This window comes from Erythrolamprus reginae, chromosome 10 (genome assembly GCF_031021105.1).
Source record: "Erythrolamprus reginae isolate rEryReg1 chromosome 10, rEryReg1.hap1, whole genome shotgun sequence".
In the NCBI taxonomy this organism is placed as follows: Eukaryota; Metazoa; Chordata; class Lepidosauria; order Squamata; family Dipsadidae; genus Erythrolamprus; species Erythrolamprus reginae.
In genome coordinates, this window is record NC_091959.1 from 32406973 (window position 1) to 32423933 (window position 16961).

The 16961-nt window shown below is 43.1% G+C and overlaps 1 protein-coding gene across 30 annotated transcripts in view; it reads left to right on the top strand.

The window, feature by feature from the left end:
* The window catches only part of NCOR2 (nuclear receptor corepressor 2), a 309568-nt gene that overhangs the window by 181608 nt on the left and 110999 nt on the right, over positions 1-16961 (top strand). For all 30 annotated transcript variants that reach the window (XM_070762126.1, XM_070762127.1, XM_070762128.1 and 27 more), the window contains 2 exons: positions 2115-2257; positions 14202-14361. In XM_070762126.1, the coding sequence (XP_070618227.1) occupies positions 2115-2257; positions 14202-14361 (303 nt within the window). The remainder of the gene's footprint in view (positions 1-2114; positions 2258-14201; positions 14362-16961) is intronic.

Consider the following 16961-nt stretch of genomic DNA (forward strand, 5'->3'; position numbering starts at 1 on the left):
GGACTGGAGGCTAAAACATATGAAGAACGGTTGGAGGAACTGGGCATGGCTAGTTGAATGAAAAGAAGGACCATGATAGGAGCCTTCCAGTATCTCAGGGGTTGCCACAAGAAAGAGGGAGTCAACCTATTCTCCAGAGCACCTGAGGGTAGAACAAAAAGCAATGGGTGGAAACTAAAGAAAGAGAAGCAACTTAGAACTAAGGAGAAATTTCCTGACAGCGAGAACAATTACTCAGTGGAACAGAAATTGCCTCTAGAAGTTGTGGATGCTCCAACACTGGAAGTTTCTAAGTTGGATAACCGAAGTAGTATAGGGTTTCCTGCCTAAGCAGGGGGTTGGACTAGAAGACCTCCAAGGTCCCCTCCAACTTTGTTGTTCTGTTCCGTTCCGTTCCGTTCCAGTCCATTTCATTCTGTCCTTGATTTATAACAGTTTGTTCAAAGGTAACAACGGCACTGAAAAAAAAGTTACAGTCGTTTTTCACATGTAACGACTGTTACAGCATCCCCACTGTCGCACCATCAAAATTCAGAATGCTTGGCAAGTGATTTGTATTTATGGCGGTTGCAGCATTCCGGGGGTCACGTGATCTGCCTTTGCGACCTTCTCAGCAGCAAAGTCAATGGGGAAGCCAGAAACCACTCTGCTCACTTAAGTGCAGCCAGGTGGGGATTGCATGAGCAGAAGCAAAAAATCACTGAAATCTCACGCACACAGATGTCCCTTGTGAGATTTTCTTTCCTGCGCACACGCAGAAGCAAAAAATCACTGAAATCTCACACACATGCGCGCCCCTTGCGAGATTTTGCTTCTTGTGCAAGTTGTGCAGAAACAAAATCTTGCTTGGACATGCACATCTGCCAGACACAAAACTGCACGCACAGCTCAACTTTTACTACTGGTGCAGCGTCCTTGTCTGTACCAGTAGGAACCCGCTACTGAGTGTGGCTATTTACTTAACAACTGTGGCAAGGAAGGTCTTAAAATGGGGAAAACCTCGCGGAGCAACGGTCTTGCTTAGCAACGGAAATTTTGGGCTCAATTTTGGAGAATCTGTTTTTTTCTTTTAAAAAAATAATCTTTATTAAGCTTTTACATCTAAAATGGGAAGAAAAGAAAAAAAATTAAAGAAACAACATACAAAGGAAAAAAGAAAGAAAAAACAAGAAAAACAGACAAATGAACATATAAATCTAAACAACGTATAAAACGTATTCAGTTTCAGTTACCGTATATTGTTTATATGCACATAGATATAGTTATTTATAACTATATAAAGATACAGTTATATTTTTTTAACTTTTCTGCCTTGTTAAAATCTTCTGCCTTTAACCATTTTCCTGTATAATTTTTTTTCTTCCTTTTTAACTTTTTGCCCTTTTTTTGAAAAAAAATTATTGGTTTTCAAATATATTTTAAAACAGAGAAATAGATAACAACAAAGGACAAACAACAACAACAAGAAAAATTATAATATCAGCAAACATTCAGTATTTTTGCATTGCTACATCAGATATTCCATTAAATCCTATAATAATATACATATTAATTAATTACAGTAATATTCATATTATTTCATACAATCACAAAATCCCTATTCAAGTCATTCATATTTACACTTGTATATTATTTGTTTTACTAATCTTTATATATCTTTTGGGATCTTTTTATTTCTATTTCTTAGCTCAATCCATCTGTGCCATTTTGTCCATATTTCATAATAGAATCTTTTTGGCCCCTTAATTCCATCGTCAGTTTGTCCATTTCAGAACAATTGTATATTTTATTAATTACTGCTTTTTCTGAGGGGTTTTCTGTATTTTTCCAATGTGGGGCGAAGCTAATTCTGGCTGCAGTCATAATATGTAATATTACATATTTTTCGCCTTTACTTTATTGCTTTTTTATTATTTCCAATAACTTTCTGTCTTTTACCATCTTCTTGTTACCTGCTTTTTTTTTAAAAAAAAAACATTTTCTGCCTTTTTTTAACTTTCTGCTTTTCACCGTCTTCCTGTGTCTGCTTTTTGAGCCTTTCTGCCTTTTTGAACCTCCCGTCTTTCTAAAAAGGCTTTCTAAAGCCTTCTCCTTTTTCTGCCTTGTCCACCCAGGTCTCCTTGAACATGGGCGCAACTGGTCCGCCATTGCCCGCATGGTGGGATCGAAGAGCGTCTCTCAGTGTAAAAACTTCTACTTCAACTACAAGAAGAGGCAAAACCTGGATGACATTCTGCAGCAGCACAAATTGAAAATGGTAAGCAGCGTAAATTAATGGCCTTCCCATCTGCCGAGTCTTGTGATTTGAATTCATTTCTCGGTGGATTCGGTGACTGGGCTTCGTGGCCAATTTTTTTTTTTTTAGTCCAGAGAAAGAAAGAAATATTTGCCAAGTTGTGGTTTATGGGAGATGTACAGATTCGTACAGGTGGTCCTTTATTTACAACGATTCCTGTTGTTTCAAGTTATGACATCCCTGAAAAACAAGTAACTTACAATCAGTCCTTACACTTATTGATTGATTGATTGATTGGATTTGTGTGCCGCCTCTTTCCGAGAACTCGGGGCAGCTCAAAACATATCAAAACAACATAACAATACATCTAAAAATCCAATTAATACGGCTAAAAAGACTTAAAAAGACATGATGAGTTTTTGCACTTATGACTGGGTCCTCGCACTTATGGCTGTCAGACACACACACACACACACACACACACAGGATCAAGTGATCAAAATTTAGGCTCCTGATGTTTGCAATGTCCTGGGGACATGTCACCATTCGCGACCTTCTCGGCTGGCTTCTACCAAGCAGTGGGGGGGAGGGACCCAGATTCACTTAACGACCGTGATTAGTTTAAGAACTGCAGCGATTCGCTTAACAGTCACTAAAAAATTCATAAAACCGAGCCTGGCTCACTTACCAACCCACTTTTTTTTCCAGCATGGAAATTCTACTCCCAGTTACGGTTGTCAAGTCAAGAACTCCCTGTATACAGAGCCCCAGTGGCATAGTAGTTAGAGTGCAGTAGTGCAGGCTACTTCTGCTGACTGCCGGCTCCTGCCTGCAATTTGGCAGATTGAATCTCACCGGCTGAAGGTTGACTCAAGCTGTTGCTCACCTATTGTTGTTTTCCTTCCTTCCTTCCTTCCTTCCTGCTTTCCCCCCTCCCTCCCTCCCTTCTTTCCATCTTTCCTTCCTTCGTTTCCTTTCTCCCTTTCCTTCCTTCCTTCCCTCCCTCGTTTTCTTCCTTTCCTCCCTTTTTCTTTCTTTCTTTCTTTCTTTCTTTCTTTCTCTTTCCTTCCTTCCTTCTTTCCATCTTTCTTTTCAATTATTTCTCTCTCTCTCTCTCTCTCTCTCTCTTTCTCCTCACTCCGTCCCCTCTTTCTTTTTCATCCCTTCCTTCCTTCCCATCTCTTCTTCCTCCCTCCCTCCTGTGTACATTACAATGAAGCATTTCAGGCATTCTGCCCACTGCCAACAGTTCCACCGACTCAAGGTTGACTCAGCCTTCTGTCCTTCCAACGTTGATAAAAATGAGCACCCAGGTTGTTGGGGGCAAGAGGTTGACTCTGCAAACCACTTAGAAAGGGCTGGAAACCACTGGAAAGGAGTCTTAAGGGTTGTTGCTATATGCAGCAGGTGAGTTTCTGAGATATTTCTCCCTGCCAGTAAACATTAACCAGTGGAGTTCTTTCTTTTTTTTGTAGTAAAAGCAGCAGTGATATTGGGTTGTTGTTCAGAAAGCTTTTGTTCTTAGCCTCAGTTTGCTGAGATGCAAAAATGAGCTTGTGATGAGAGATGTGCTTACAGTGGTACCTCTACTTACTAACTTAATTCGTTCTGTGACCAGGTTCTTAAGTAGAAAAGTTTGTAAGAAGAAGCAATTTTCCCCATAGGAATCAATGTAAAAGCAAATAATGTGTGCGATTGGAGAAACCACAGGGAGGGTGGAGGCCCTGTTTCCTCCCAGGAGATTCCTAGAGAGGCTCCATGGAGGCTTCTCCCTGCCTTTTCCGGCCCTGTTTCCTCCCAGGAGATTCCTAGACAGGTCCCATGGAGGCTTCTTCCCGCCTTTTCCGCCCCTGTTTCCTCCAGGGAGATTCCTAGAGAGGCCCCACGGAGGCTTCTCCCCACCTTTTCCGGCCCTGTTTCCTCCCAGGAGATTCCTAGACAGGCCCCGCAGAGGCTTCTCCCTGCTTTTTTCAGTTACAGTTTTGGAAGCTCGGGTTTGTAAGTGGGAAATAATTCTTGAGAAGAGGCAAAAAAAATCTTGAACACACTATTCTTATCTAGAAAAGTTTGTAAGTAGAGGTGTTCTTAGGTAGAGGTACCACTGTATTTTAAATGCCCTTGGCCCTATCGATATGGGTATTTCAAAGCACCCAGCCCTTCGGGTACCACATTGGTTCCATCTGCTTTGCGACTTTTCTACGGCCAAATCCCCCCCCTTTGTCATAATTATTTTTCCAAAGATTAATCTCTCGCCTTCCAGCGAAGGGCTGCAGCTGAGTACATTCAATAAAAGCACAAGGGAAGGCATGTAAATCAAATCTAAAACAACGCAGATAAAACCACTGTTGTTGTTTTTTAAAAAAACCCTAGTTTGAATTAAAATTGTGTTCAAGGCTCCCAAGGCGGGAGGGGTTGAAGGCCTCGGATGTTTTAGGATTAAAATTGTCTCTAAAATATTAGATACAGTGGTACCTCTACTAAAGAACTTAATTTGTTCTGTGACCAGGTTCTCAAGTAGAAAAGTTTGTAAGTAGAAGCAATTTTTGCCATAGGAATCAATGTAAAAGCAAATAATGCGTGCAAACCTATTAGGAAAGAAATAAAAGCTCGGAATTTGGGTGGGAGGAGGAGGAAGAAGAGGAGGAGGAAAGTCGCTGTCGAGAGCGAGGGGAGTGTTTCTTTTCTCTGGACGCTGGCAGAGGTTTATTCCCTTTCCAAGAGCACAGGGAAAGGAAAATGCTTCGTTCACTCTGGACTGCCAAAGCCTCCATAAGCACCACCTAAAGGCTCCTCCGGCAGCCCAGAAAAGCCCACGATGGCCGGGATTAAAAGGGGAATGGCAGGAAAATGGCCAGGCCTTTGTGCTGCTCTCAAATTTCCTGGGAAATTTTTCCAGGCTCAGGTTCTTAAGTAGAAAATGGTTCTTAAGAAGAGGCAAAAAATCTTGAACACCTGGTTCTTATCTAGAAAAATTCTTAAGTAGAGGCGTTCTTAGGTAGAGGTAGCACTGTGTTTCTTCTTTTAAGAAGAAGAAGAGAAAAGGAAGACTTGGAAAAGCTTAAAAGTTAAACACAACACCTGAAAAAAAGAACAAATAATCTTGGGGGAAAGAAGCTTGCATTAACAGAGGAATAGAATCAAGATCACGTGAAGTGCTAATATCACTTTATAAGGCCTTGGTAATGTCACACTTGGAATCCTGCATTCAGTTTTGGTGGCCACGATGCAAAAAGGATGTTGAGACTCTAGAAAGAGTGCAGAGAAGAGCAACAAAGAGGATTAGGGGACTGTTGCAGGAACTGGGCATGGCTAATTTAATGAAAAGATAGCAGTCTTCCAATATCTCAGGGGTTGCCACAAAGAAGGAGGAGTCAACCTATTCTCCAAAACACCCGAGGGTAGAACAAGAAGTAAGGGGTGGAAACTAAACAAGGAGAGAAGTAACTTAGAACTAAGGAGAAATTTCCTGACAGCTAGAACAATTAATCATTGGAACAGCTTGCCTCCAGAGATTATAGATGCTCCAACACTGGAAGTTTTTAAGCAGATGTTGGATGCCCAACTGTCTGAATTAGTAGTGTAGATTTTCCTGTCTAAGCAGGGAGTTGGACTAGAAGACCTCCAAGGTCCCTTCCAACTCTGATGTTGTTGTTATTGTTGTTATTATTTGCAACCAAAATCGGGAGCAGAATTTCGGTGGCTAAGCAAGGAAATGAGTTACGCCTTATTTTGCTTTTTTTTTTTTTTTGAAGTTGTTAAGTGAATCATGAAGTCGTTAAACAAATCCAGCTTCCCCTCATTCATTTGGTCTGTTGGAAGCCAGCTGGGAAATTTGCAAATGGCTACCACGTGTCTCGGGGACATTGAAACCGTCATAAATATATATTGGTTGCCAAGTGCCTGAAATTCGGTTGATTGTGGAGATGTTCGGAGGTCACAAGTGCAGCCACCTTTTTCAGTGCCATTGTAACTTCAAATCATCATATGGCTGCAAATCTTTGTATTTTGAAAGAGGCCAAAGGGGTCAAGCTGGAAGAGATAGGAGGAAGGTGGTTTCGTAGGATAGACCGTCGCTAAACCAACCATCATTAAGCCATATAACTTACTGAGTTAAGATTTTTTAAAATGCCCATACTCTCTCTCTGTTTTCCACTATTTGTGTGCTTTATTTTCTCTTTCATTTTTCTTTCCCCCCCGCTTTCCATCTGGTTTGGTGTTTTGAATCGTCTTTGCAGAAAATTAAAAACCCCAAACTCACCCTTCCTCCCCCCCCAAATTACACCATATTAGTGGTGTGGAGTTTAAAGTTTTTTATTTTGGTGTATCTCATACAAATACACAAATATACAATCTCTTAACCATTAATAAACATTTACCTTATCTTTCTTAAAGTGGATACATAAAATATATGATCGGCGTTGCTTTTTTACCGTTCCACATATTCCACAACAACTCTTTCCCCGTCTTCTCTTCCTTCTTCTCTCCTTTTCCACTTTCTTCTTTCCTCCTCTCCTTCTCCTTATCTCCTTCCCTTTCTCTTCCCCCTTTCAAGGTTGCAGGTAATATCCAAACTAAATCAGAGTCCTAAGTCAAAATAATCCTCAAAGTCCCAATTTATTGCCGGAGACACCCTGGCACCTTCACTGGGAAACCCGAATCTAAGTTTCCCACACAGTTGAAAGTTCAGATCCCTTGTCCCCCACCCACAAACTTGTCACGTTGCCCACTCAATGTGGCCAGTCCTCCTTCCGCTTCCACCCAGGTAGATGAGCATAAGATGGCCTTGAACCATTCAAAAGAATGCTTTGTGGCTACATCTGTTCCCTCATGAAAATCACCCCCTCCCAAGTTCCCATAAACATCAGGCCTTCTATAGATCGTGTGGCAAGCCGAAAATTTATCACCTGGCTTGACAACTAGTGTACAAAAAGAAAGCAACTCTTACTCCCAACTAACACTGATGACATTACTTAGTGTGGGAATGAAATGTCTGTGGGAAAATAGCTCAGCTCAGAGAGCACCAAGGACCCTGTTCAGACACCCAGACAGCCCCTTCTTCCTCCCTGTTGTTGTCCCAACTGCACAACAGAGATTGCCAGGCATCCTCCAACCTATGGGTCACAGTTTCATACACAACGGCAAACCTTTACACCGCATTAACAACTCCTGGATTTGTCCAAAACAAAATACACACTTCGATCTTACAGAAGTCGAACGCTTGCAACCAAAATTTGGAGGCTGCCATCTGCCATGCAAAACACCTTCAATCCTGTGAAGGCCAGAGATGCCGTTATCATCACCAAGCAACACAACTGATAACCTGGAGCATCCAACACAGTTGATTTACAACAGGCCTCTTGCAAAGGAAAAGAAAGCCCAATTTGTTACCTTTCTCATCAACATTAGGCCTTCTACAGATAAGTGTGGCAAGCTATTGATTTATCACCAACCTCTGCACCGGCTTGACACCCCCATTCCTCCCTTCTACCTCCCTTCCAACCCTCTCTCCTCCTCTTCTTTTCCTTTCCCTTTCTTCCTCTTCTTTCCCGCTCTCTCTCCTTTCCTCTCTTCTCTCCCCCTCTCCTTTTTATCCTTTCGTCACCGTGTTTCGCTTGCGTTATTAACTCAGTATAGTTTTAGGATGGCCTTTGAGCAACTCCAATTCTCTCTTTGCATACGTAGAGTTGAGTCGTACATACAGCGAGTGTGGTTTTTTGTGCAAGTCTTCTAGTCCAACCCCCTGCTTAGGCAGGAAACCCTGCACCACTTCAGACAAATGGTTATCCAGCCTCTTCTTAAAAGCCTCCAGTGAGGAAGCTTCCACAACTTCTGAAGGCAACTTTTGTTCCATTGATTAATTGTCCCCACACTGCCAAAAAATGTCTCCTTATTTCCAGGCTGGATCTCTCCTTGTTCAGTTTCCATCCATTGTTCCTTGTCTGGCCTTCAGGTGCTTTGGAAAACAGCCTGACCCCCTCCTCTTTGTGGCAGCCCCTCAAATATTGGAACCTTGCTATCATGTCTCCCCTGGTCCTTCTCTTAACTGGACTAGCCATGCCCAGTTCCTGCAAGCGTTCATCTTGGGTTTTAGTCTCCAGGCATTTGATCATCGTAGATAGATTCAGATTAACAGAGTTGGAAGGGACCTCGTAGGTCATCTAGTCCAACACCCCCCCCCCCCCAAAGCAGGTGACCCTGTACCACTTCTGACAGATGGCAGTCCGGTCTCTTCTTGAAAGCCGCCAGTGATGAAGCTGCCACAACCTCTGAAGGCAACTTCTGTTCCATTGATTGATTGTTCTCACGGTCATAAAATTTCTCCTTATTTCCAAGTTGAATCTCTCCTTGATCGGTTTCCATCTATTGTTCTTTGTCTGGCCTTTGGTTGCCTTGGGAAATAGCTGCCCTCCCCCTCTGTGGCAGCCACTCAAATATTGGAAGATGCTCTCGTGTCTCCCCTGGTCCTTCTCTTCACTAGACCAGCCATTCACCAGACTAGGAATGTGAGCTACTAGCATGCAAGGTGACCAAATTAGAAACATAGAAGATTGATGGCAGAAAAAGGCCTCCTGGTCCATCTAGTTTCCCTTATACTATTTTCTGTATTTTATCTTAGGATGGATATATGTTTATCCCAGGCATGTTTAAATTCAGTTACTGTGGATTTACCAACCATGTCTGCTGGAAGTTTGTTCCAAACATCTACTACTCTTTCAGTCAAATAATGTTTTCTCCCGTTGCTTCTGATCTAACTTCAGATTGTGCCCCCTTGTTCTTGTGTTCAAGAGTCAACAGACTTCAAGGAGAGCTAGATTGGGGTGCTTTTGAACCTGTCCTCGTGTCATAGGACCGGCTTGTTTTACGACTTTTGTGATTTACAACTGCAGTGAGCCAGCATTATGTTGAGGACTAGCTGTTTGATGGTCTTGTCTCTGTTCTGTGCATCTTCCCCATTGATGTTATTCTCCTGACTTGACCATTCTCTTTAGAGCAGAGAGCTTTTTGGAATTTCTCTTTCCTTTTTTTCTCTCCCTGTTTGGCAAAAGAATAATGAACGCTCAGCTGGTTTGCGTTGCCATTCTTCTTTCCTTTTTTCTTGAAAAGGAAGGAAAAAAACAATAACAACCCACGCTATTGTTTGCCGGCAACAACAGATGTCATAAATCTGAATAGAGAGAGAAAGAGAGGAGAGGGGAACAGAAAGCTTGCAGTTAATCTAACATCCCATTTTCCTAAACATTTTCAACTCTGCGTGCACACAACCGGGGAGAGGGCTGGGCCAAGGATGCGCAGAACGGAAGTTGGGGGTCTCAGAAAGTCCAGTTGCCTCCTGAAAAATCACCTTTGGGATTCCCAAGCAACCTTTCCGACTTGTTTTGAGATCCCAACTTCCGTTCTACACCTCGAAACGAATCGGAAAGGTTGCTTGGGAATCCCAAAGGTGCTTTTTCAGGGGGCAACTGGACTTTCTTGTTATTGTTCTTTTGAAGACATTTCGCTTCTCATCCCAGAAGCTTCTTCAGCTCTGATGTGGATGGTGAGGAATGAGAGGATTGATACTCCTTGCAGACAGCTGGTGATTTGCATCCTTTTAGAGGGTCATTGAGACCACTTGGAGGTTAATCTCTATCCTCAGGGTCACCTGAGTGGTGCAAATGGTTCTTGTGTCATAAGTCGAGGATTTCAAGAACAATTAATCAGTGGAACGAGTTGCTTCCAGAAGTTAAGAATGTTCCAACACTGGAAGTGTTTAAGACGATGTTGGAGAACCATCTGTCTGAAGTAGTGTAGGGTTTCCAAGCAATAGGTGGAAACTAAACAAGGAGAAAAGTAACTTAGAACTAAGGAGAAATTTCCTGACAGCTAGAACAATTAATCAGTGGAACAGCTTGCCTCCAGATGCTCCAACACTGGAAGTTTTTAAGCAGATGTTGGAGAACCATCTGTCTGAAGTAGTGTAGGGTTTCCTGCCTAAGCAGGGGGTGGACTAGAAGACCTCCAAGGTCCCTTCCAACTCTGTTGTTGTTGTGATTGTTGTTGTTGTTGTAATAATAATAATAATAATAATAATAATAATAATAATAATAATAATAATTAGTAGTAGTAGTAGTAGTAGTAGTAGTAAGCAAAATCTGGAAGAGACGTTTATCATTGTTATTCTAAGTTTAAAATCTCCTTTCTAGCCCTTGATGAATTCCTTGTGTGCCTATTCTATTCTGTTCTATTCTATTCCATTCCATTCCATTCCTACTCTACTCTACTCCTATTCCTATTCTATTTTCTATTCCTTTGGAAACTGTGGTCCTCCAGATGTGGCAAACCTTTCCCTGGTCTCCAGATGTTCTGCCGAAGATGACGATGATTAACCTGGTGAAACATTTCCTACCCTGCCTTCTCTTTCATCTTTGACATGCGGGTCACATCTGGAGCCCCGGGAATTTTTAATTTCAAGTGTATTGTTGTTGTTTTTTTTTAAAAAATCCCTCTTTTGCTTTAACGCCTTTGGGAGGGAACCACGACCAGTGGGAGGGCAGTGCGCCATCCAAAGCCCGTTCCCCAGTTGTCCACTCTGGGTTAATTTTTCTTGCTCTGTTGGGGTTGCGTGAGTCACCCAGGACGACGCGAGGAAGAGGCGGAAACGCCAGCACCGCTTCGCCATAGTAATGGGGAGTGTTGCCGTTGTTTTGTGTTCACATCATCAAGTGCCCCAGCGACTCCTGATAATGTGCACTTAGCCAAATGGTGTCTTTGGCAGGCGTTCAAGCTCCGCCAGGGCTCTCCTGCACTTATGAAATCTGGGTTTTGTTTTTTGTCTTCCTTTTATTCAAGTTTATTCCAAGAGAAAAACCAGGTTAAAAAAAGCAAAAAAAAAAAAAGGGGGGGGGGGAGAGGATACATATATATTTTAATCTGAACAACATGTTTTCTCAATACAATTAGTTTTGAATAACAAAGAATAATAGTAATCATAATATACATATAATTCATAATAAACACATAGTAATAATAAGATTAGCTTATCCATACTGGAAAGTTTTCATTATATAATTAATGGTTCTCATCATCGGTTTAGTTTCTAACTTAACGGTTTCTTTTAGTTAGATAAAAGTAAAGGTTCCCCTTCTACATACAGGGGGTGGACAAAAAAAATGGAAAACCTTGCAGCTCTTCCGTGGAATCCAGATTTGTGAAGTTTCCTTTGAACAGTTTTTGTGGAAACTGGGTTCTGTATGTGTCTATTGAGCTCTGCAGTGATTTTAGGAGCTGCGATCTTGCGATCCCCTCTACCAATTCGCTTTAGAGTCCGACGGTCTCTCTCAGACAACTACGACTTTTGACCAGACCTGGGCTTGGCTGAGGACGTTTTCCCTTCTCTTTCAAAAGCAGTCATTACTTTTGAGACATTACCTCTTGAAACGCCAAACATTCAGGCACTTTCTGTTACACTAGCGCTTGCCATTCGAGCACTGAAAAAGGTCTGCCATTTCTAGAAGGTTACAACCAATTTCCTTAAATTTCTGTAAAAAATAAAGGTAGTTTAAAAAACATATCAAATAACAAAATTAAAAGCAAAAAAAACCCATTAAAATATGTCAAGTCTTGATTGATTTGAACATATTCAAACATTATGATGCCAAAAAGTCAGGTGTTTCCATTTTTCTGTCCACTCCCTGTATATGTGCTAGTTGTTCCTGACTCTAGGGGGTGGTGCTCATCTCTGTTTCTAAGCTGAAGAGACAACACTGTCTGGAGACCTCTCTTCTCTGCTTCCCGCTCCTTCTGTTTCGACTCTTCTCCTCCCTTCCACTTCCCTCTCTCCTTTCTCCTCTCTACCATTACTTCTCCTCTTCTCTTCCACTCCACTCCATTTCCCTCTCTCTTTTCATTATTGTATGTATCCGTGGTGATGAACCTAGGGCACGTGTGTCACAGGTGGCAGACTAGAGCCATATCTGAGGGCATACAAAGTGTTGCCCTGTGTCAGTTCCAGCACGTATATGCTCAGTGGACAGCTGATTTTTGGCCTTCTGGAGTGCAGGAGGAGGTCGTTTTCGCGTTCCCCAGGCTTCAGGAAAGCCTCAGGAGCCTGTGGATGGCAAAAAACGGACCCAACGGGGCTACTGGGAGTTCTAAATTTCTGGTAAGCCTGTTGGATTGTTTTTCGCCATCCACAGGCTCTGGAGGCCTTCCTGAAGCCTGTGGAAGGAGGAAAATGGCCCAACCGGTCTACTGGAATTCTGAAAGTTTCAATGAGGTCTGTGTGCATGTTCAAGGGGGCAGCATGGGAAGGGGGGGTTGTGTGCACATGAACGTGGGAAGGGGAGGTGTTGTGGTTAGCTCTGGCCCACCTTCTGCCCCAAGGAATGTGTAGGTGGATGTGGGGAAAACATCCACATGCCACAGGCCTGTTTTGCTCCCGATGGAATCTGCCGACGAAGCCTCCTCTGACCAAGGAAGCATGAGTGACAGGGAAGAGGGGAGTGTGGCAGACAGCCCAGGAGAAGATCAATCATCTGTGTCAACCCTGGATTCTGAACAAGAATTAATGACACATCTACGCATGCATAGAGTGATGCATAGGAAACAACAACTGAAGGATTATTACAAGAGAAAATGAGGCCACCTGTGGTTGGGTGGGGCTGCTGTAATTAGTGCTACAGATAAAAAGAACAGTGTGCTGGTTTAGCCTTGTGGCAGTTTATCTGATTCATTGTTTCGTCAAGATCGTGGGTTTTGTGATGTTCAAGATTGTGTGTGGATTCTCTGGACTTTAGAATTGGACTCAATTTCCTAGTTATTGGGTGAGCAATTGGACTGCATTTAACCTGTGCCTTGTGTGTACCAGAAAATCCCTTTGACATTTTAGAAAGGGAGCTGTTTCTGTTTTTCTGTTTTTAAAACCTTTTGGGTTTTTCTTTTATTGTGTGGTGTGTGTCTTCCTGGACTAATTACCCTGTAATTACGGGCGGTTGAAACACGCCGGCAGAACAGGGAGGGCATTGCATTATGGGTGTGGGTACGCGTGCGCTATTGTGCCGTGCATGCCCTTTTGGCGCCCGAGCAAAAAAAAAAAAGAAGGTTCCCCATCACTGGTATATAACATACCTACAGAATATGGTGTATTTTCTAATTAATATTTCTTTCTACTATAGCTATACTACTTCTTAAAGTTAGGGTTTAAAAGCCCTTGCTGTTTTCAAGGATGTCTGTTTCAACTCCCTAGTATTTGTGTGTGTGTGTTTGTGTGTGTGTTTAACAAAATTATTTACGTGACCGTCTTCTGTCCAGTGACCGATTAGGCCGCGCAGAGTCAGCCTTCTCCATCAGCCAAGTAATGCCAGCCAGCGGAACCACGGGAAGGGACTTCTCTGTGGTGGCTCCAGTCCTGGGGAATCAACTCCCCCCAGAGATTCGTACCGCCCCCACCCTCCTCGCCTTCTGAAAGGTGTTGAAAACACACTTATGCCAGCAGGCCTGTGGCCGTTGAAGCAATAGTTCTCCACTCCGGCTGGTAGTATGAATGAGGGATAACTGTAGGACGTTTATACTGGGTTTTAATTTTTTACTTGTTTTTTTTTCTATATATTGGGGTATTTCAATTTTGTAATTTTTTAAAATTGTTGTAAACCGCCCTGAGAATGCTAGGGGAGCAGGGCAGCCTATAAATTCGAAAAATGAAATAGATAGACAGACAGATAGATTCAGGAGATAGATAGATAGATAGATAGATAGATAGATAGATAGATGGATGGATGGATGGATGGATGGATGGATGGATGGATGGATGGATGGATGGATGGATAATGATGATGATGATGATGATGATGATAATAATTTGTATGCTGCCCCTCTGTGAAGACTTGGAGACAGACACACAGACATAGTGTTTGCTGATGCTGCCAGTGACAAAACGATGGGGTCCCACCAAGACTCGTAACTCCCCTGTTCTGCTTGGCTTGCTCAGGAGAAAGAAAGGAACTCTCGGAGGAAGAAGAAAAAGGGGCAGGTGATCCAGAATGAGGAAAGAGCCTTTCCCCCGGCTGCTGAGGATGAAGAGATGGGCCAGGACGGGTCAGGCACCAGCGGCAATGAGGAGGAGATGGCCGAGGAGGTCGAGGCAGAAGGTAAGAGGCCTCTCCAGGATATAGTGGAACCTCCTGCTCCACTTTCGCTTAGACTAGGGCGCCTCCAAACGTGGCCACTTTAAACGTCTGTGGAGATGCTTGGTCATCCCGAGTCATGGTTGTCCCAGAGGTGCTTTTTTTTTTCGTTTTAAAAAAAGGTCAGTCAAACTTTTTTATGCTTGAAGACATTTTGCTTCTCATCTGAGAAGCTTCTTCCATTCTAGCTGAAGTCAAAAGTCAGCCAGAATGGAAGAAGCTCCTTGGATAAGAAGCAAAACGTCTTCAAGCAAAAACAAAGGAACTCCAGGTGCCGTGTGTGTGTGTTTGTGTGTGTGTGTGTGTGTGAGAGAGAGAGAGAGAGAGAGAGAACAACTTTAAGACTTGTGGACTTCAACTCCCAGAATTCCTCAGCCATCATGGCTTGCCTAGGGAATTCTGGGAGTTGAAGTCCATCCATCTTAAGGTCACTATGATCAAGAAAACATCGCTGTGGTCCTTAATATTTCTGTTTCCACAATTGTTTGCCACTGAGGGATGACCTGCAGGCTTGGAAGCCCACCCAAGTCATGTTCCAGGCCCCAGCACAGCATTGTAACCTCACAAGAGGCTGATAAACACTTACCAAATTTTTCTGGAGAAGGAGCCAGAGATTAAAAACTTCCTGATTATTACTTAGCAGGACTTCTGGATTTAATCTTTAGTAGCCACTGATCTGTGTCCACGTGGGATCAAGTCTTGATTCTAGACAAGATTGTTGTTTGGTTGATTGACATCAGAGGTGGGTTACAAAAATGCCAGAGAATCTTCCCTCTTCTTCCTTGGGAACTTCTCTTTCAAAAGCAGTCATTACTTTTGAGACATTACCTCTTGAAACGCCAAACATTCAGGCACTTTCTGTTACACTAGCGCTTGCCATTCGAGCACTGAAAAAGGTCTGCCATTTCTAGAAGGTTACAACCAATTTCCTTAAATTTCTGTAAAAAATAAAGGTAGTTTAAAAAACATATCAAATAACAAAATTAAAAGCAAAAAAACCCCATTAAAATATGTCAAGGGGAAGGTCTAAGGCAGTGTTTCCCAACCTTGGCAACTGGAAGATATCTGGATTTCAACTCCCAGAATTCCCCAGCCACAGAATGCTGGCTGGGGAATTCTGGGAGTTGAAGTCCAGATATCTTCTAGTTGTCAAGGTTGGGAAACACTGGTCTAAGGAACCCCAGGCCTGGCGGCAAAGATGAGTTTTTAAACTTTTTCGGAAGGCAAGGAGGGTGGGGGGCAATATGAATCTCTGGGGGAAGCTGATTCCAGAGGGCCAGGGCCCCCACAGAGAAGGCTCTTCCCCTAGGTCCCGCCAGCCAATATTGTTTGGGCGACGGGACCCTAAGGAGACCAACTCTGTGGGACCTCACTTGTCGCTGGGATTCGTGCGGCAGAAGTGTTTCTACGACGGTTGCAATGGTCCTGTGACCCCCTTCTGACCAGCGAAGTCAACAGGGAAGGCTGATTCACTTAATGACCGCAGTTGCTAACTTTTTTTAAACAACTGCAGGGATTCACACAGCAACGGTGGCAGGAAAGGTAAAAAAATGGAGCAAAATTTAAGTTCACTGTCTCAAGTGAGCGGCAGAAATTTTGGGGTCCGGCTGCGGCCACAAGTCAAAAACTACCTGTATTGCAATCTCCCCATTTAATTTGGGAGAGGAGGGGGTAGTGAAGGAATAAATTAACAGCTCCCCACACCCCCAACCCCTGTGCCCCAAAGCTCCAAAGAGAAGGACCTAGAAACAGTTGGAAACCTTCTCCAGGCAGTGGTGAAAGGAACTCATTACGAAGCAATTTTCAGGTAAATATTCTGTGTCAGAGACGGAGGCATGAGTCAGAGATGCTGGGAGGAGGGAGGGGAGATCTCATAGAGGGGGATGCGACAGCTGGTTCCGAGGACACTCGGCACACACGTGTGATGTGCTTTGTAAGTTTGAAGAAGCCAGAGTTGGTTTGCTTACAGCAGTGTTTCCCAACCTTGGCAACTTGAAGATATCTGGACTTCAACTCCCAGAATTCCCAGAATTCCCAGCATTCGCTGGCTGGGGAATTCTGGGAATTGAAGTCCAAATACCTTCAATTTGCCAAGGTTGGGAAACACTGGCTTACAGGAACGGGGCATGGCCAGTCTAATAATAATAGTAGTAGTAGTAGTAGTAGTAGTAGTAGTAGTAGTAGTAGTAGTAGTAGTAATAATAATAATAATAATAATAATAATAATAATAATAATAATAATAATAAGACTCGGGACGGCTAACAAAGTCTAACAAAGAGAAGGACCAGGGGAGGGGCTGCCACAGAGAGGAGGGGGACTCAAGCTATTTCCCAAAGCACCTGAAAGACAAGGAATAATGGGTGGAAACTGAACAAGGAGAGATTCAACTTGGAAATAAGGAGGAATTTTCTGGCAGTGAGAACGATCAACCGATGGAACAGAAGTTGCCTTTGGAAGTTGTGGGAGCTTCATCACTGGAGGCTTTCAAGAAGAAATCGGACTGACATCTGTCAGAAATGGTGTAGGGCAGGGATGGCGAAACTTTTTTGCCTTGGGTGCTGAA